This window comes from Lepidochelys kempii, chromosome 3 (genome assembly GCF_965140265.1).
Source record: "Lepidochelys kempii isolate rLepKem1 chromosome 3, rLepKem1.hap2, whole genome shotgun sequence".
Lineage (NCBI taxonomy): Eukaryota > Metazoa > Chordata > Testudines > Cheloniidae > Lepidochelys > Lepidochelys kempii.
The window spans coordinates 62,706,014-62,727,520 of record NC_133258.1 but is presented as its reverse complement, the minus strand read 5'-3'; the positions used below and the strand labels follow the sequence as shown (position 1 = coordinate 62,727,520).

Genomic DNA, 21,507 nt, shown 5'->3' with positions numbered 1-21,507 from the left:
GTTTTGAAGGCAAAACTTGAGTTTTGTGTATTTGGAACTCCCTGCCCATAAGAAGTTCAATTAACTGGACATTTGCATCAATTAAAAAAAGAATCTCAGATTTTTTAGCATGAGGACTCGATGAAATTCACCCCCTACCCAGAGGGCCAAAACAATGCCTGTGAACTACTTATGTGGCACTTAAGGCAGGTGGTGGGCAGATGAACAAAGGTTGTGCAGGAGGTATCCATTCTGGTTAGAAGCCATGATGCTGTAATAGGCTCTGCAACCCCTTACAAAGCCATTCACTGAGAGAATGCTCATGGCAATGGATACCCATTCTTCCCTTGGCTTGTTTAAGCCCTGCCCACAGCTTGATGAGGACATGAAAGGCATGACCAACAAAAAACTGGGTAAACCTGAATATTGCAAAACCTCTCAAGACGTCCAGAGGGTCTGAATTCTTTTTGCTCTTCGGGAGGGTCAGTGCCCTTCAGGTTATGTAGCGAGGTCTGATTTTGGAGACATTCCACAACAGTGAAGGTAAGCACTGATAGATTATATTGTAAAATCCTTTCTATAATACTGTAGGCCTAACGGAAAATGGCACCTGCACAGCTCCTTCTCCCACCACTCATTTCAGTTTGGAAGAGACCTGATTGCCCTTCTTTTGATGACTTAACATTGTTTATTCACCATCAGCCAGCACCATCCTACAGCTAAAGGTGAAAATAATTGAAACATAAGGACACTAAGAGAGAGAGATTTAGCAATGAAACCCATCAGCTATACAGCCCTACAGGACAGTATCAGTAGCTCCTCTCCCACTGCACATTTTAAATTAATTTGGAAGAGAGAGGAAAGGAATCAGTACTTTAGTATCTTCTTATTGGAGACCATTATAGTGATGAAAAATGACAATTAATGACAGTGGTCATGTAATAAAATAATGAAAATAATACCAAGTTCTTATACAGCAGTTTTCATCAGTAGCTCTCAAAATGCTTCACCCTCTTTAATGCATTTATCCTCAACACCCCTATGAAGTAGGGAAGTGCTATTATCACAATTTTTTACAGATAGGGAACTGAGGCACAGAGAACCTAAGGTCAGACAGGAAGTCTGTGGGGAGCAGGGAATTGATCCCACATTTCCCAAGTCCTGCCCTCACCATCTGGCCCCAATGTCAGAAAGCGTGCAACCACTGTCCATTTTGACATACACATCAGTTTTGCTGCTTCAACATTATTTTTGTTTAAAATTTATAGTTACCAAATAAGAATTTCTTTGGACTTTTCCCAAAACAGAAAAAGCAAAGAGAGACCACATGAGTACAATATGTTTTACTGAATAAAATCCCACATAATATTTACACAGTGAAGTCATTTAAAGACGTATCCTCGTGAAGCATTGCAAAGTGAATAAAGTTCATACTACATCTGGAATTTATTTTTTTAATACATCTGAAACTATTTATTACAGCAATCACCTGTCCATCATTGATTTCATACTTAGGGGGAAATTTGAGCTTTTGAAGATTAGCCAAGATGACATTCAGGATGGGTTTACTTCAGAGAAGATAATCTGCTATAGGACTTCCAGAACACACACATCTGAATAAATGCCAAGAATTCTAAAGAAGGCTTCTGTATATTCTTGTTCTTCCTCCTATCTCTGCAAAAGTAGAAGATAAAATAAATTACACACATTTAGGGTGAAAATAATACCCACAGCTTAAATACGTACCTCCCCAAACCACAAACTCGTTCTTTCATTTCATGTATAATGTTACCTGCAGGATATAAAAGATGATTTCCCTTTACTCATATCATGTATAAATTTTGATTAAACTCGCTTGTACCTTATTGGTGGCAGGAGACTTCCTAAACACAACTAACTCAATATCTTTTACTCCAATTTATTCCAGTTATACAGTCCAACAGTAAATGTTGTCCTGGAACATTTACCTTCAAGGCTATTTTTGTTATTTCCTTACACTGCGCAAAATAGATAAAATGTTTTAGGTATCTAAACTGTCAGTTAACAATATGAATATATTTATTACATATAGAAAACTACATTAAAAGAGTATTACGATTGCAAAAGGTGAAAGTTAGGAAATGACAGAATTAAGGTTGCCCATGCAACAGTAATTTGGACCATTTATGCATATGTATTATTATACAGTCTTGGCTGGGTAGTCTATGGCAGGTTAAGTTCTCCTAGGTCCCATTCCAGTGCCTTAAGCAAAAGAGAATGTCCTTCTTCTTCATTTAACTCTTTGCCTTAGTCACGCTATTCTGATAAGGAAGGTGTCTTGTTGAAGAAACAGTATGTAATCATATAATGAAATAAATTTTATTGTAATATTTTGTATGTAATTCCCTAGTTAGGGTTTTTTGTTTTTTTTTAAGTAAACTGAAGTTCCATCTGGAACCATGCTGACCCCCCAAGATGGGTCATCCGCAAGGTCTGAACTCAACACATTTTGAACAGCACTACCGATCTCTATCAGCTTAGCTAAAGAAAAAATTGGCAGGAATAACAGGCTGTTATCTGCTATGTGGACCAGACACAAGTGGGGGATGCCAAACACACTTTGCCAGTAGCATATTGGGATGTTGGGAATCAGGACTTCTGGGTTCTATTCCAGGCTCCGGAGGAGAATGTTCTAGTGGTTATAGACAGCACAGCCAAGCACATGAATCTGGTACTTTCACTTTGAAAGGCAGTGTGGTTAAGTGGGTGAGACTTGTTCCTGCCATATTAGACACCTGGGTTTTATTATTATTGTGCCAGAAGTGACCTTGTGTAACCTCTCACATACTTTCTCTGTAAAATGGGGAGGGGGAAGAATGATACTTTCCTTCCTCCTATGACCCATCTGGAGCGCTAGCTGTGCCTTACGTGTAGGAAGCTGAGTGGGACTGGGAGCAAGTAGGAGTTCGGAGGAGCTGGAATATACTCACTGTAGCTAGAATGCAAGGAGTTGTGGGGCCAGAGCATGATCAGTGCAGACGGAATGTCTAGAGATTTTAGCAGCATGTACAAATGGCAATTTTCAGAGGTTTATAATTCACCAAAATCTGGATAGATTTTCATAGGGAGAGCAAAAGGCACCTTACTGGCCCCAGGATTATTGCCTGTCTAAATTTTAGGTCCCTATGCCAAACCAATGAAGCATGAGAACTCTTCAGAGAAATGGTTGGGAAAAAAATTAACATTGTCAAAACTACCAATTTCCCCCCGAACCTCTTTCTCAGAAACAGCTATTTTTGCTGAGATTTAAAAAATCTGCTTGAGGTAGAGAAAGCCAAGGAATTTGAGACTGAATGGCTTAAGTTTGGCAAAATTATAACTGAAAATAGGGAATGGTAGATGGAAAGTGTTAGGTAACTTCCTACATAGGAGTAACTACTAGCACCACCTACACTATCACAATGCACACACAGACATACCCATGTGTAACAGGTGTAGATAAAGTATATCTTTCTCTCATACAGATGAATCTCCATCTGTTGGGGAAAGAGCCTTCAAATGCAGATGTTGGCAAAAGACAGAAAAATATAGTCCTCTAGAATACAAAGTTGTGCATGGCCAGAGGGAGGCCATCTGGAATGGTCTGGTGACATCTCTGCCATCTGTGTTATAACTGCCCCTGATATTGTGTGTGTCACATGAGGGCACTTTCTAATATGTGCTGGCTTTTTTATGAATAGCCACTAACACCACCAGCTATACAGGAAATATATATTCATGTTCATCTCATTCCCTCTTTGCATTTTGATTGCTTTCCTACTACAAAGTGTTATTTGAAACACAGCTGCAGACCTGGAAGCTAACATTTAGCGCTACAGATTTTAACAGTGCCATGTCTAATGTGAGCTCACTAGCAGCCAAGAAACTGTTTACAGGTCTGACTTGGTTATATGGAAACTTTATGCTTCCTATCTTTCATTGATGAGTCAGACAACGTTATATTATCAACTCAGTCTATGAACGGGAAAGCCATGGCAAATGTCAACATCGAGAGAAATGACTGTGTACGTGTGATATATTGTCAACACGTGTGCAACCAGTCAGGGGGAAAAAAAAAAGTGGCACAAGGCAGAGGCTACTTTTAGAAATGAACTATTTCAGTCTCCAGTTCAGAGATTTTCACTAGGCTCAGGCACAAAGCTGCAAGTGAATCCGAGTGCTTACATGCAGCCCCACTGGGTACAGGGTAAACCTGTGCTCAGCCAGCTGCAGGACAAGCGCCCTTGTTTTTCTGGAAAACATTCAGAATTACCTTTTGAGTCAGAAATGCTTAGTCCTGTGAATGGAGAGGGATGGATTTATAGATCATTCCTTCTCTGAATACTGTGTGATAGAGATGTATATTGAAAATATCAATACAAATAACTACAAGTTAGAGAGATACAAAAAATGTACCACAGAGTACTCCCTGCACAGACTCCCCTGATCCCCAACCTGTAACTTGATTAATTGGCACCGTTTTTTCAGGGCGCTTAAAAGTAATGGATACAAGTCTCCAATAGAAGACTTGATCACAGGTGGGAAACACGAAAATTACTTGCTGCACATCTAGTTGTTTTTCACAAGCACAACCAAAGCAAGTGGCTATTTGGGATCCTAAAGCCTTTGCCAGCGCTGCAGCTAACAGGCCAGCCCTACACTCTACTCTGGCAGTATACTCAGAGGGAACAGAAATACGCACCTGTAGATCCCCTCTGTCTTCCCAGCAACAGGATGAGAAAGGGACAACACATGGTCTGATAATCTGCCTTTCTAGAAACATATCCCTCTGCTCTAGTTGGGACCCCATGGACTGTAAGACCATCTTCAGTCTCTTAGAAGGTTGTTATTACATGAGATTGCTGGGCTCCCCGCATATAAATGGCTTTGGGACATACTGACTTCAAAATTCTGGGTCAACACACCACCTCACCAATGAGTATTACACTGAGTGCAGGAGCCAGCAAATGCTACAATTATCCTTTCATTTTCACAGCAATACAGATAAAAACACATTATCCTTCCATCTGAACTCTGTGGAGCAGATGGCTGAACACGGATCTTTTGTAATTACTGCCTCTGACAAGTAGATTAATTTCTAAAAATATTAACTAAACAAGGAAAAACTTGTTACAAGTGGAAATAAAGGCACAGCAATAACAATTCAGTCTTACCTGCACAAGAAACTGTAACATCCATTTATTTATTTTTAAGAAGCCAAAGCAAATATTTACTGTAAAAACTAAATACAGCAATACCCCTAAATAATTATAAGCTGACGGGATGTATGAGCTGTGGATAGGCCAAACCTGGATGCATACCATAATACAGAAATGCTATGGAATTTCACATGACATAGTACAGTGGCTATGTGAGTATGGTAAATGTGGAGTTACTAAGTGGAACCACATTATTTTATGGAGACGGACTCTTTGGATTGAGCAAAACAGACTAGTGATCTGAAAGGGTAAACTTCTGATCACGTGTAGGGGAGCTCTTAAAGCTTCCTACTCTGGGGACAAAAGGAAGGAAAGAAAACAAATACCAGAGCAAAAAAGACCTGAAAAAAAAAATCTACAAAAAATGAAGGACACTGGCCACTTAAGGCACCTCACACATTCAACAAAGACTTCAGAGCTTAACTGGACACTGCAGAATGGTAGTTCCTCAGTTAGTACTTGCCTCAAGCATTAAGACCTGTCCTAATGCTGTCAGCAGTAGGTAGATACATACTATGCATTGGTGAAGCTGTATAACAGCTCAAGACTTTGAGGTAAGAACATTACATTATCCACAGTGTATGTTCTGATACAATATTTGCATGAGACCACAGCCATATACTGGGAATATGAACACAAGAATGGGACCCCAGTATAGGGCATAATCCTGCTGCCACTGAAGTCAATAGTAAAACTCTCACTGACTTCAGTGGGAGCAAGAGGAACTTCACAATGTATAAGGTACCTTTGGATTATGCTATTTTCTAATTTCTTTTTATGTTAGAAAGAGGAGACTCATGAAGTATGGATCCCAGCAACTGCCTCCCATTGTACATCTAACTACAGCTACTATTTTACGCTGTCATTGAAACCCACAATAAGTCAACTACTTGCTTAAAACAAATTTACATCATAACATCAGACAGTAAATACAGAAGATCTATTAAAGTCATTTTCAGCTTCCTTTCAAGACTTTGTTCGCCGATGAACAGACTAACACTATGTATGTTTATGAAGGAAGAGAACAGATTTTTGCTATTATATTGAAGAGAAATTTAAGACTAGGAATGTGTTTTAAACATCCTAATGATTTAGAGACAAGTAATGGAAAGTAATACTGCTTGATAAAGTACTTGCTTGCTTGCAGGATTTTGCAAACAGCTGAAGTCTCACTGGGTGAGTGGGCAAAGTAGCTGGAAAAATTATATAGAAAATGCAATATTTGGTTATTATCTGCAGAATAAACTTTAGATAATAGGCTTACAAGTATCTTTGAACTGAAACATAAGACTAGAGAAAATTCATGTCTTCAGTGCACTGTACGCAGGGTCAATCCTGCAAAGAGCTGAGAGCTTTCAGTTCCAATTAAAGTCAACATGAGCTGAAGATGACCCGCACTTCACAGGTCTGAACCCACCATGAGCCATAGGAGATTTTAAAGTTCAAACAGAATGGGCTTTCATATGTGAAATATTTGAAGCAATATAGATTTTTTCTTTCAATCAATAATTGTTCTTAATCAATTACACTTCTCAGAATGCAAAGTATTTTATATTCTAATGCAGCAAGGTACTCAAACATGTGCTCCACCATGCGCATTGATTTCAGTGGGGCTACTTATGTGTTTAAAGTTAGGCAAGGGGTTAAGTACCTTTCTGAACCATGACCGTAAGCAGCAATAGCCAATTCCTGCTTTAAAAATGACTAGTACTTTAACCTTTAAATCTTCCACTTACTCTGGTTAGAATGCTTGCAGGCTTCATCAATAATTCTATCAATAATTAATCATTTTTCGAAGGGCATCATAGCATTTCCATTTGTCTGGGATGTAGAAAGGTTCAAAGATATGAGGGAAAGGAGTGTCGTAGCCACATACTCTTGAAATAGGAGCCTCTAGGTTCAAGAAGCACTCTTCCTGTTAACAAAAACAAGGAAGAACGTTAGTAAGGCCTTTACTTTCAGAAGCCATGCTTCACAAATTAAGTTCTGGTGAGCTATGTCAGACTGACACACCTGAAAACTCAAACATTCTATTTATACCACAGCATAGATACATCCCAGACAACAGAAGTAAAACTTCCCTTTCTTCTTAGCAGTTTATATTAAAATAACAATTGGTATTTATGTTACATTCATTTTTGATGTGCTTTATGTTAAACTGCATACAGATTATATTTAGCACATCCATTATACATCCAAACAGAGACACTGCCAGGAAACAACATTTCAGGAACAAAGAAATAAAAGTTTATACTTCCCATGCCACATTGAAACATATAAGGAAAATCAAATAATCTAAAAGCCAGTATTATTTGTTATATATGTGACTGTCATATACAAAGTGATTTAGATTTCTAGTGTATTAGGGACTTAACCCAAGAAGTGCTTAGCAGTTGCATCTGGCACTGAAATCCATGAACTTGCATGTGCTTAGCACATTCTCAAAGTCAAAAGCACGGTCTCTAAACAAAAATTATTGTTGCTCTGAGGGTCTGTCTACATAGCAACTAGACACCCATGACTGGCCTGTGCCAGCCGACTCAGGCATGTGGGGCTCAGGCTGCAGGGCTGTTTCATTGCTGTGTAGATTTCCAGGCTTGGGCTGTGTAGGTTCCACTGGACCGATATAATCAATTCCTGTCAAACACCCATGTTTCTCAATAGTGGGATGCTAGACATTTTCTCAGATTGCTCGATTGTTTTGCACACAAGGATACTCTTCAACCCAAGAGTGAGCTATCTGCCTAGGTTTGTAAAAGGTCACCCCCTCACCATGTATGATGGCATGCATAGGAGATACCTGTAACACAGGTGAATTGCAGAAATGTCCTGTTTCTCCATATTACTCACATGCAATTGTATGGTAGCATCTTCTTTCAAAGCAGCTGGAAATAGAAAATGCAGGAGGAAAAGGATTTCCCTACCCCTTCTGACCTCCCCATTACTCCCCCTAGTGGTCAATTAGTTAGCTGTGTTGCCAATTTACTTGTTTTCCAACTAGATCTAATTGTTCTAAAAAAATTCTAGTTGGAAAAGAATTGCATTTAGTTGTTGGCTGAAAATTTGAATTGAAATTGAAACATTAATACACACTTTAAAAGCATATATATGATAAAACACTTTCACCTGAAAAATCATAATAGGTTTGAAAAGTATGAACAAAGACTAGCTTCCTCACACAGCTATGTTTGTTGTGACAATGTTGGCGTATTCATTTTGGTGATGTGGCTAACCTCATAATTTCAAATTGTGATTGATAAACAAGAAGCAATCATCATAAAATCAAATGCTGATGTTTACTGGTGTTTTATGATGTTTAAAATGTGGGGTCAAGAGTTAGCGCCAAATTGCCTTGCCGATGAAAATGTATGAAACTTGCTTACAGCAACCAGGCAGCCACAATAAACTTAACCCCTCTTTTTTTACTGAAATTTCATGAAAGTTTATGTATGCATAGAAGGAAGTAATACAATTTCTCATTCTTGGAACAACCAGATTAGTATTTTTAGTGACTTTGCTTCAGAATGCTAGATTTGTGACTGGGAAAATTTATATAAATATACATTTCCTAGTAGGCTAAGATTTTTAAAATGCATAATATTTTCCAAGGTCATTATCTCACATCGTTGCTATCTCGAGGGGTCGTTATCTCAGGGAGTTTCTGTACTAAACCTTTTAATTATTATGATTTTTCCAAAAGTCAATTTAAATATGTTTTTTAAAAAAATAATATTTTTTGTTTCAGAAATCTAAAACTTATGTTTTTCCAGTTTTTACTACGGTGCTATACAGCTCATCTTCACCCTCACGGTCTCACTCCTTGGCCCTCATTTCCCTGTAAATTTGAATATCCCCTCTAACTTCAGTTCCTGGGGAAAACACTGGGAATAGGTAATGCAATCCAACCCAGTGTCATTGCATTTCCTAGTGAAAAGGTCAACCTATGAACTGTCCATGTGTGGATATATGCTTACTTGGCAATTATCAAAGCTTTTTCTGGGATCTGCTTTCAGGTTGGCTTTCTTGTTGACCTTTCTGTTGGTACAGAGCTTTGGCATAGCAGTAGGGAAAAGAAAATCACTATTTAAAGCTTGCAGAGTTTAGAGTCTTAAATAGCAATATTGAGAGTGGTAAATTAACTTCAGATTGGGACATACCCCTCCCCTATACCAGGAAATCACATTGCTTTCCATATTTAATATGCGTTTGTCTTAACTGTCAACTAGAAGCACGAACATATGAATATCAGTAACCCACTATGTGATTCATTTAAGTAACACCACTTCTTGCTACTTGGTATTATTTTCATTATAATGTGAGTTTAAGCATTTTAAGGTTGGATTTTCTTTATAAAGTGAGATTAATGTTGTGAGAAGTGCTAGATGGAAAGTAACAGAGACCAAACATCCTTTATTTTAACCCCACAGACCAGCTACAGCAAGCTTCCAATGCTGCTTCACCCCTGACTGGTGGAAAATCTTCATGGGGGAGAGGGCAGTGTACTCTCCCTATGCAGTCAGTCCTTGGCCCTCGTACTGTGACTGCTGATAACAGTGCTTATTTGGGACATAGTAATGCCTGTTCAAAAACTATCTGTACAGGGGTGGGGTGGAGTTGCAGCACAGCAGCAGGAGCTCACAGATGCACAGGGCGAGTAGGCCAGCTGCACTCCTTTCCACAGCCATCTAGCTCTCTATGCCGTGACCCTACTTCCCCTTTGGAATACCTAGCTGCCACAGGATCATGGACTGGGGGAGTCCACGCTCTCATAGCACTGCAAGCCTGAAACGGTGGCCAGTCCTACCCCAGAAGTTTAGGGTTGAGTTTCATTGGAGCCTATTCCACACCTTGTGCATCTGTACAGAGGCCTTTTAAGCTCTGGCCTTCAGTTTCAATTTTACTGGAGGCTACTGCAATGTTGCAAACACTTGCCCACCAGGAGCTGGACTAAGGCCACCATCTCATCTCACTTACGCCATTCACCTGACAGCCATCAAAGAACAATGAATTTTTAGTCACTAGCAGGTGGAGTTCCCATACTTCGCTGAATAGGTTCCACAAACACTGTATTCAGGGGCACCACCTGGGGTCTTGAGCAGGGAGGGTGAAGTATAAAAAAAATTTACTGAGTGTTACCCAAAATTTTCCCCGAATAGTATCGGTTTTGCAAGCTAACTAAAACAGTGATTCTTCAGCCTACAAAGTAGTGACAAAACAATCAAGTAATAATTACTTTAAATGGTGTGGGGGGTCTTCTGTTCTGTGGGGTGGGTTTGTGACGAGAATTGGTGATTGGTATGGTGGCTCCAGGAGGAGTGAGAGGTAAAGTTTAGGGGCTGTGGATCTCCGGGTGTCGAGTGGGATTGAGAGGTTTGTGGGGAGGAAACCCTGGCAAAAGGAAAAGATTGGGGTAGACACTGTGGAGAGGGAATATTTATGGACTAGAGTCCAGTGCGTGAAGGGGGGGTGGACCTTACCAGATCTGAGCCTGAGCCATGAAGTAGAATTGCTGGGCAGGATTGGTGCTTTTCTGCACCATCCCCCCACTCCTTGCAGCCAGGCTGAGCCCTTCGCACTAGGCAGATAGCTTGGCTCTGCCCCACGCCATCTCAGGCATTACTAGGAGACAGGGGTGGAGTTCAGATTCCTGGGTGGGTCCTGCGCAGGCTGCACAGCAAAAAAAGAGCGTGGCAGTGACAATGCCATTCCCCAGGCCACCGCTGCCTGCTCCCCATAACCAGCACCCCCAGAGCCAGCTGCAAGTCCTTGGCATCCCACCTCCCGCACAACACTGCCAGTGCCAGTATCCTCCCTCCTCAACAGCACCCCCAGAGCCAGTTCCTCAGTTCTCCACCTCCCCCACAGAACCTGAAGGGGCAGAACCACTCCTGGCTACTGGCAGCCACAGCAGCCCGAGCTCCTCCACTGCTGCCATTCTCTATCAGCAGAGGAAGACGACCTGGTGGCTCAGCACTGCACTGCCTCTGAGGCTGCAGTAGCAGCACTGCCAGCCGGGGATAAAATTTTACCTAATGTGTTAGGAGCAGGTGGGGATTGCCTCTCTCTGCCCCACCCCCGTTTGTCACCCTAACTGTATTTAGAATCATTGTACCCTCTTTCTAGGGTCTGTCTTCCTTGGTAATTCAAATAGCAGGAGCAGAAACTTAACTCTCAGCTGTCTTCCTGAACACAGATACTCCTCAGGGTGTTCCTGAAGAGCTCTCTCTGTCCGAGAGCCCAAGAACCTCCATTCTTGAGCCATTCCTCCGCATTATATCCCTGCCACAATGAGTCAGCAGGAATCAGTCAGCATCACCCTGCAGGGTTCCAACAGCACTTAACAGGTTAATTCAACAGAAGAACCCTACCACCTTCTTACAGTCATTAGTGATCCACACTGAATTCCAACCAGCAACTTAGAAAGGTTCTATATTAATCTCCCTGAACCAGTATTAATTCATTCTAATTGTAGTATTCAAACTGCCCTTACACATGGAGGGAGTGACATCCCAGCCTTCTTTTTTGTTTGGTTCAGGCTCTTAGTTTAATTTATCCAAGTATTTCAATCTTTATAGCCCTCCTTAAGTATTCTACATTGTTTAGTGTCCCTATTTAAAACCTGAAGAAACGTAATTTGGAAAAGTTGCATAATAAATACTGAAAAATACAAATCAAGTGATAACATGGATAGAATGAGTTTGTGCTCCAGTAATGGTCTCTCCTTGCTGACAGATAATGATAAACCTAAGACATTTACATATGAAATGGTTGCAGACTTTCATTCTATTAATGTTATCACTATTATACCTAATTTAAAATAAAATAAATTTTAAGACTTCCAAAACCACTGCTTGGATTTCCTCTTTATAGGGAGAGAATCCCAAATGGCTGTTAAAGTCAGCCTTTATGCTGCAATTTAAAAAATGTGAGAGTTTTATACTGCATTTTAAAAGCTTTTCATCTTGAGCACATACACTGCTTAGAAATTTTTTGGACTTCCAGAAGTCCTAGCTGGGTGTGATGGAGGCTTGATCACTTGACACAATCTGAAAAAAAATAAAAAACAAGCAAAGTGATGGAACTACAATGTATTTGAACTTGGGTTGTTTGGGGCTTTAAAAAAAAATATGTGACTGACTGTGAGGGTTTTCTTCTGCACATTGACAAATAAGAAATTTTATTTTATCAATGACCTATTTCCAAGGTGGAAAATGAGGTCTCAATCCCACATTAAATCCATGTGGGTGAAGCACTGCAACTGCACAGTCCCGCTGAAGTCAATGTAGATCCATATGGATCTAATTGCAGGATCAGTACTGTACTCTGTACTTCACTTCTTGTTAATCTTCTTGGAATAAGTGATGTTTTAGCAAACGGATTGGCTGATAAAAAAACTGCACTAGGTATAATGAAAAATAATATAGGAAGTTAAGGTAACAAATTGGTTATTTTCTTACATAAAACCTATTAAAAGAATGTTCATTATCATGCTTACAATATATTATTTTAAATAATGTGGTGGGAGAGTCCTCTAAGAACATAAGAATGGCCATACTGGGTCAGATCAATCTAGCCCAGCACCTAGTTTTCCACCAGTGGCCAGTGCCAGGTGCTTCAGAAGGAATGAAGAGAACAGGCAATCATAGAGTGATCCAGTATCCAGATATACTCTACAACAGTATATCTTAGACTTATGACTTTATGGCCAGAAAGAACCATCACGATCATCTAGTCTGACCTCCTGCACATTGCAGGCCATAGAAACTGACCCACCCACTCCCGTAATAGGCCCATAATCTCTGGCTGAGTTACAGCCGTCCTCAAATCTTGATTTAAAGACTTCAAGTTACAGAGAATTCACAATTTACACTAGTTCAAACCAGCAAGTAACCTGTTGTTGCAGAAGATGGCAAAAAACCCCAGGGTCTCTGCCATCTGACCTGGGGGAAAATTCCTTCCCAACTCCCAAATATGGCGATCAGTTAGACCCTGAGCATGTGTGAGAGACCCACCAGCAGACACTTGAGAAAGAATTTTCTATTGTAACTCAAAGCCCTCCCCAGCTAGTGTCCTATTTTTGGCCACTGGAGGTATTTGCTAATATCAGACACTTTTACAGGGACTTTAATTATTTATGCCACCATAGCTACCTTTACATTCTCTGGATGCTGAATTAGGATCTGATGCCACAAACACTATAAGTTTAATATTTAGTAGCATGAGTAGTTCCTCTGAAGTCAGTAACAATGTCAATGAAGTCAGTTACTACTGACAGAAGTTCAGTGGAACTGGTAAAACCTAGGCTTTCAAATTTATTACTAGTTTACAGATTTGCTGAAAATATTTGCAAGAATAATTTCACAACAGATCAGAAAGTTTTAGAATATTTTCACATAACTGGGAATGAAATCATACTGCAGAGAATGAGGCATACATTTGGTCTTGCAAGGTGCTGTCTCCTGGTATTCAGGCCTTGTCAAGGTTCCTTCCCCACTCTGAACTCTAGGGTACAGATGTGGGGACCTGCATGAAAGACCCCCTAAGCTTATTCTTACCAGATTAGGTTAAAAACTTCCTCAAGGTACAAACTTTGCCTTGTCCTTGAACCCTATGCTGCCACCACCAAGCATGTTAAACAAAGAACAGGGAAAGAGCCCACTTGGAGACTTCTTCCCCAAAAATATCCCCCCAAGCCCTACACCCCCCTTCCTGGGGAAGGCTTGATAAAAATCCTCACCAATTTGCACAGGTGAACACAGACCCAAACCTTGGATCTTAAGAACAATGAAAAAACAATCAGGTTCTTAAAAGAAGAATTTTAATTAAAGAAAAGGTAAAAGAATCAACTCTGTAAAATCAGGATGGTAAATACCTTACATGGTAATCAGATTCAAAATACAGAGAATCCCTCTAGGCAAAACCGAAAGTTAAAAAAAGACACAAAAACAGGAATATACATTCCATTCACCACAGCTATTTTACCAGCCATTTAAATAAAAGAAAACCTAATGCATTTCTAGCTAGATTGCTTACTAACTTTTTACAGGAGTTCTGAAGAGCATTCCTGATCTGTTCCTGGCAAAATCATCACACAGACAGAGCCTTTGTTCCCCCCACCAGCTTTAAAAGCAACTTGTCTCCTCATTGGTCATTTTGGTCAGGTGCCAGTGAGGTTATTTTAGCTTCTTAACCCTTTACAGGTGACAGGGTTTTGCCTCTGGCCAGGAGGATTTTATAGTTCTGTATACAGAAAGGTGGTTACCCTTCCCTTTATATTTATGACACGCCCCCCAAATCACAGATAGGGTGAACCACTGGCTGTGATTTCTTCCTGGAGCTCTAGGTGAAAACAGAGTTAATAAGACACATGCACCTCTAAATATACTACCAAGTACATAAAGACTAACAATATTTTCCACATCTCAAGGACAATTTTAACCAGTTGATTCTGGGAAACTTTCACGGGAGAGTGCATCATTTGTTAGAAGCTCCTGAGATGTGTTGTATGTCGAAATCAAAATCTTGGAGAGCTAAACTCCACCAAAGAAGTTTTTTGTTATTTCCCGTGGGGGTATGAAGCCACTGTAGCGCAGCATGGTCGGTTTGCAAGTGGAAACGCCGTCCCCAAACGTATGGGCATAGCTTTTCCAGAGCGTAGACAATGGCGTAACATTCTTTTTCACTGACTGACCAGTTGCTTTCCCTCTCAGACAGCTTCTTGCTGAGAAACATGACAGTGTAGGTACTTCTGAAAATATGTTTGGAAGAGAGCCAGGCAGCTATTTGGTATTATAATGATGTAAAACTTTGTCACACTTTTAAAAATAAAAGAACATATCATCCTCTCCTTTGAGGATATGTTTAAAAAGGGACATATGTGGCTGAGAATTCACATGAAAAAAATGGCAGTGATACATATAAAAAGTGTCCAGATAAGACATAAAATCATTCCCCACAAGCTAAAATTTTGGGGATGAAATTCTGGTCCCAATCAAGTAATTGGGAATTTTGCCATTGACTTTAAATCAGGCCAAGATTTCACCTAAAACTTAATAGGAGAATACCTGGTCACACTATAAAGCTACCCATGCTCTCTAATCTTAATTATGTGGCCATTTAGATGCATTTAAGGGGAATGTTTCAAAAGTGACTCAGAGATTTAGGAGCAGAAATCCCTTTGAAAATCCATTCTCAAAATTCACAAAGTGATCACTCAAACCAAGCACTTCAGAACAAAAATGTGCCCTATCTTTACAAATGTTAAGTTCAAGGATTTGCTAAACTTTTTAGGATTATATTCTAAATTTGTTTTCTGTGTCAGATAATCTCCCTTTTTGATTTTTCTAAATCCCTTTTTGATTTTCCCCCACTATTATACATTTGTAGCATGCTGCAGTGGAAAACTTTCACAAAGATTACTCTCTAAGGTGCCACAAGTACTCCTTTTCTTTTGCAGATTTGACCTGATTCAGCAAAGTGCGTAAGCACATACCAAACTTTAAACCATGCGAGTAATCACATTGAAGTCAATGGGACTACTCAAGTGTTTGAAGTTAAGCATAAGTTGAATACCTTGCTGAATTGGGGCCACTGTTATTGGAGAGAAATGTTGAATAATATATTAGAAGTTATAGATATTTGCAAAGAGATATGATTAACATGATAAAACTATTAAACTAATACATGTTTTAAAATACATTATGTTGAATATGAATATTCCCCATCCCTTTCCAACTTGCAAGAGATTAAAATCACTGCAGTTCTTTCCAACAACTTCACAAATTGGACTAAGTGCTTATATGCATCTGGCTATTAACTGAAGACTATTTAGAAATGTTCCCACAGTGCCTCACCTGACAGGCAATTTGCAGCATCCAGTGTTACTGACATACAGAGTTACACATGCAAATGCTTGGCTGCAAATTGATACTGGGTTGCTTTCCAGACTTCTGGGAAATGGTGGACTGATTCTGTGAGTAGCAAATTATGCATTACTTAGTTAAAGGAAGAGCTGGAAAAAAAGAGAAGATACACAAAGGGAGATGATATTTTTCCTTTAATTACCCCACTTCTGTGTCTTTTATTCTTTTCCTTTCCCCACCTTCATCCATGTGTTTATGATCCATTTCTCATCCTCTCTTGCGATATATAAATAATAGCAGACAATACAGAAATATTTTCATTTTTTACAGTTACCTCAGCATTTGACGTCTTTTAAAACTCCATGTTATTGATGTAATATTCTGTGTCCCAGTGGGCACATTTTTGCTCTCAGTTATTATTTTACAGCACTTAGCGGTGTGCTAGGCACTTTATAGAAAAAGTAAAAACCAAGGTCCTTACCCCAAAATGATTATACTATAAATTTTAGCTGTGATACAAGTGAGAAGAATAAATACACAGAAGTGGAGACGGAGATGGGCAGCACAAAGGTTACAATAAGATCACAGAATTACTCAGTTACTGGATGGATACATCTTGATGGCTCTGTAACAATTTTTTTTAAACGTAGGTTTCAGAGTAACAGCCATGTTAGTCTGTATTCGCACAAAGAAAAGGAGTACTTGTGGCACCTTAGAGACTAACCAATTTATTTGAGCATAAGCTTTCGTGAGCTACAGCTCACTTCTTTGGATGCATACTGTGGAAAATACAGAAGATGTTTTTATACACACAAACCATGAAAAAATGGGTGTTTATCACTACAAAAGGTTTTCTCTCCCCCACCCCACTCTCCTGCTGGTAATAGCTTATCTGAAGTGATCACTCTCCTTACAATGTGTATGATAATCAAGGTGGGCCATTTCCAGCACAAATCCAGGTTTTCTCCCCACCCTTCCCAACAAACCCACTCTCCTGTTGGTAACAGCTTATCTAAAGTGATCACTCTCCTTACAATGTGTATGATAATCAAGGTGGGCCATTTCCAGCACAAATCCATTTTTTCATTGTTTGTGTGTATAAAAACATCTTCTGTGTTTTCCACAGTATGCATCCAATGAAGTGAGCTGTAGCTCACGAAAGCTTATGCTCAAATAAATTAGTTAGTCTCTAAGGTGCCACAAGTACTCCTTTTTTTAAATGTAGGAACTCACTTCTTGTTAGTGACAAAGCAAAAATTAATTTTAAAGAGGGGTATGCACGAGGAGAGGATGGCAATATTTTTGTCATCTCTTCTACTATTAGATATTTTCTGATATGTATACAACAGGAACCACAATAACCACAATGCCAAGATCTATTACACTGTAAGTAAAATAATATTTCTTTCTTTTTTTTTTAAAGAGGTTAATTTTTTTTTAACTAGATGGTCCAAACTGTTAAATTTGGAGGGAGCAGATGGCAGGCTGTTCAGATCTATAAATTCCATTTGTCTCATTGGACAGATAGGGACTGGCTGCAAAGGTCAGGACCAGTTCTCAACTTTTTTGAAGTTTGGGCATGTCAGGGTTCCCTCCCCACTCTGAACTCTAGGGTACAGATGTGGGGACCTGCATGAAAGACCCCCTAAGCTTATTTCTACCAGCTTAGGTTAAAACTTCCCCAACGCACAAATTCTTTGCCCTTGGAGGGTATGCTGTATCACCACAAGATTTAACAAAGCCTCCCCAGGAAAGGGGGTTTAAGGTAAATCGGTCAGGTCTTAAAAGAAGGTTTTTATTTAAAAAAAGGTAAAAATCACCTCTATAAAATCAGGATGGAAATAACTTTACAGGGTAACAAAAGATTCAAAAACACAGCAGAACTTCCTCTAGGCTTAGTTTCAAAGTTACAAAAAACAGGACTAAACCTCCTGCCAGCAAAGGAAAAATTCACAAGCAGAACAAAAGATAATCTAACATGCCTTGCCTGGCTTTTACTCACAATTTTTGTAACATGAGAGACTTTTACGATGGTTTATAGGACAAGGAGTTTTCTGACCTGATGCTTCTCTGCTTCCCAAGAGAAGACACAAAACACAGCCTTCTCCCCCCAAAATTTGAAAGCATCTTCTTTCTCCATTGGTCCTTTTGGTCAGGTGCCAACCAGGTTATTTGAGCTTCCTAACCCCTTACAGGTAAGGAGGAATTTTAGGCTACCCTTAGCCGTATGGTTATGACAGGGCGTATTGGATTTGGGAGTTTAGTTAGTTAGGTCAGATCTATAGATTTGAAAAGGCTACTGGAGTCCAAAAACTTTTCAGAGAGACAAGTCAAATTCGCTTTAGAGATTCACTGTGTTTTATGGTATTTTCTAATATATGTTTGTCGTAAATCACATATGTGCAGAGTTGAAGAACAGACTTTTGCATCTCATATTTCTCTACTGAAATGCCATCACGCGCTTCTGCACTCACTTTACCTAAAATTCCTCAATTTAACTTATCACAGGCCATTTAGTGACCTGACAATGAGTTGAATATTATTTGTTAAGACACATTATACTTGAAGAAATTTCTTTTCTATGTGAAAGATTCCTGCATAAGAAATAAATCCGATAAAAAAAGATTGCTAAGAAATTTTCAGCATTCTAAAGACTTAGCTGATAAAATGCAAACTACTTTTAAGTCTGTTTCATGCAAACACAAATTAATAAAAGTCAGATATTTTAATATTTAAAAGATAGAATTCTTGCTCTTTATATCAGAATTCATATGCATCCGATGAAGTGAGCTGTAGCTCACGAAAGCTTATGCTCTAATAAATTTGTTAGTCTCTAAGGTGCTACAAGTATTCCTATTCTTTTTGTTTAAACAGTTTACCTTCAAAATAAGAAAAACGGCAAATATCTCAAATTTCCAAAGAGGTTGAAGTGCCTCAAGTTTGCAGCACAAAACCTTTCCTTACAGCTGAAACCACCAGCTGCTGTGAATTTGTAAATGGAATTTGCTTTGACTACGTGTATATAGTTATATTCTTATGAATGACCACTTGTTCCATGAGCTGTGTAAGTACTGTACTTGTGCAAGTTATTTCCTTTAAGTTATGGTATTTTTGAAGGGAGAAAACTAATATTTTTTTAATTTGCTTGGCAACAACTAACTTCAAATACTTATTGAAAACCTATTCCTAATAGTTCTAGGAACCATATTTCTACTATCTACTACCTACTATCTATAATAGCATGGATAAAGTCATGGTGATACCCTAGCACGAGGGATTCTCCAGTAGGTGCACAGTCACTATAACTGGTCCTATGCCACCATCCTCACAGTTTTCAGAGAAAAAAGGTGAAGAGGAGTATGTTAGAGGTAGAAAGGTGTGGTTAGGGGAGTGGCCAGATGGTAATGAACTCCAACAATCCCCAACTGGCATACACCACAGGCAAACTTTACAGCAGACTCCAGTCTGTTCTAAATTACTCCTGGGCCAAATCTCTGATTCCCACTCTTGCTGGACACTCAGCATAAAATAGGCACTCCTATTTACTTTCTCACCTAACACAAGAACAAGAGGACACTCAATGCAATTGAAAGAACAAATTTAAAGCTAAAAATACTTGTTTTTAGGTGAACAACAGAATATCAACCTGTGAAACTCATTGCCACAAGATTTTGAGACCAAGAGGGCATTAGTTGTCAAAAAAAGATTGGCCATACTGGGTGGCAGCACACAGATCAACACAAAAAAGTGTAATGTAATTTATATAAATAATGAGAACAGTTACAAACTAGATAATATAAAAAATACACAGCAATAATTAAGAATTAGAGTTATACATCTTTGTGTTTAATTGCATAATCCAAATGCTAACTGACTAGGATTACAAAGAAGTCTCTCTCAGAGGAAGGCTATTAAATAATTGTCCACTTTTGCGTCTTCCTGTCAAGCATTTTCTTGGACAGGATACTGGGCTAGACAGAGTACTGGTCAGATCCAGTATCTCAATTCCTATGTTACTACCCTAGGTTCTTGTGTTATTAGAACTTTAACTTTTGAGCAAAATTTTGTCAAAATTCTCCACCTTAACATTAAATTTCCTTATTCTTCCTGAACTTAATTTCCTTGTGTTCTTAAAAAGAAAGGAAAAGAAAAAGGGAGTAGTTTACTCTCTCAGAGGGGTCAGGCATTGAAACATCGCACTGTCTGTAAGAATTCTGCACTTCCTTCAGAAACAGCACATATGCTGCGCTGCTCTGGGGCTTGTGGGAAATTGGGGAAGTGGCATGGGATGGTATGTGGGAGGGTTTGGCTGTACTGGGGACAGCATATAGCTCACCACAAAATATATAATGTAATAATGTAAATTCAAAAGCAGAGATGATCTGAAAACAGATCTTATCTTATCTTTTTATTCATAATAGATGAGGTCCCTACTACATAAATCCCATAATAAAGCAGGAACAGATCATCAAACTACTAGCTGGAAACTCTATAGGAACACAAGAAAGGCCAATCATTTTTGGAAATTCATTTCCGCAGCCATCAGCATTACAGGCAGTCTTCGACTTTACGACATTTGACTTACGATGAACGGCACATAGGACGTTTCTGAATTGACTCCCTGATGACCTCCTGAGGTCCCTTCCAACCCTGATATTCTATGATTCTATTATTCGACTTTGGACAATTGGTTTTGACTTAATGACGCTCGGTCCCGCAATGCAGCGGTTCCGAGTTATGATGTTTTGACTTACAACGCAATTTTCAGGAACCACTTGTGTTGTAAATCTTAGGACTGCCTGTATTAAATTTGGACCTGAAACAATAATACTTTTAAGAGCTGTCATTTGCCTCCCATCTGTTTTTTAACTGGATGGTCCATTTTGAAACAGACTGTCACTGTCCTGGCTTTTAAAAATAATCTTTTTTTTCCTGGCTTCCATTCAGTCTTCTATACAAATGGCATCTCTTTCATGCTACATGCCCAGATTCCTGAACTACCTATTCCTGTAAATCACCAGTTGGAAGTGCTGGCTCCCGAAGCAGCTGATTTAAAATAGCACAGAAACAAGGCAGTGAACCAGCAGCAGGATAACTAAGCACATGGATGATAAATATTTTTAAAAACTGATGCAAAATTTCTGATCCTTTTGCATGTGTCACAGCCTTTAGGGCACTGTGAGACATGTTGATCAGCACCACCAACACCTGCTCTCCCTCAGAATGAACCCTCATGTGTGGGTGGATCTGTCCCAGTCCCCGTTCAGCTCATTAAATCCTTTGGTGGCAGAAAGAAAATGTTGAATATAAACACGAAAAGTTGGAAAAAGAGACACAATGGGGGAAAACAAAATACTAATGAATGATTAATGCCCACAAACAGCAGCAATTAAGACAACTCAGGTAAGCATTCCAAAACATTAAAACAT

General features: G+C 39.3%; 1 protein-coding gene across 7 annotated transcripts in view; it reads right to left on the bottom strand.

Moving 5' to 3' along the window:
- Nucleotides 1-1,318: 1,318 nt before the first annotated feature.
- Nucleotides 1,319-21,507, bottom strand: part of BCKDHB (branched chain keto acid dehydrogenase E1 subunit beta) — a 298,505-nt gene continuing 278,316 nt past the window's right edge. For 3 of the 7 annotated variants that reach the window (XM_073336530.1, XM_073336525.1, XM_073336523.1), the window contains one exon: nucleotides 7,032-7,131. In XM_073336530.1, the coding sequence (XP_073192631.1) occupies nucleotides 7,116-7,131 (16 nt within the window). In that variant the 3' untranslated portion in view covers nucleotides 7,032-7,115. Of the gene's footprint in view, nucleotides 1,654-4,285; nucleotides 4,342-6,952; nucleotides 7,132-21,507 lie in introns of those variants that run through there. The other 4 variants (XM_073336526.1, XM_073336527.1, XR_012157975.1 and 1 more) reach the window with 4 other exon arrangements.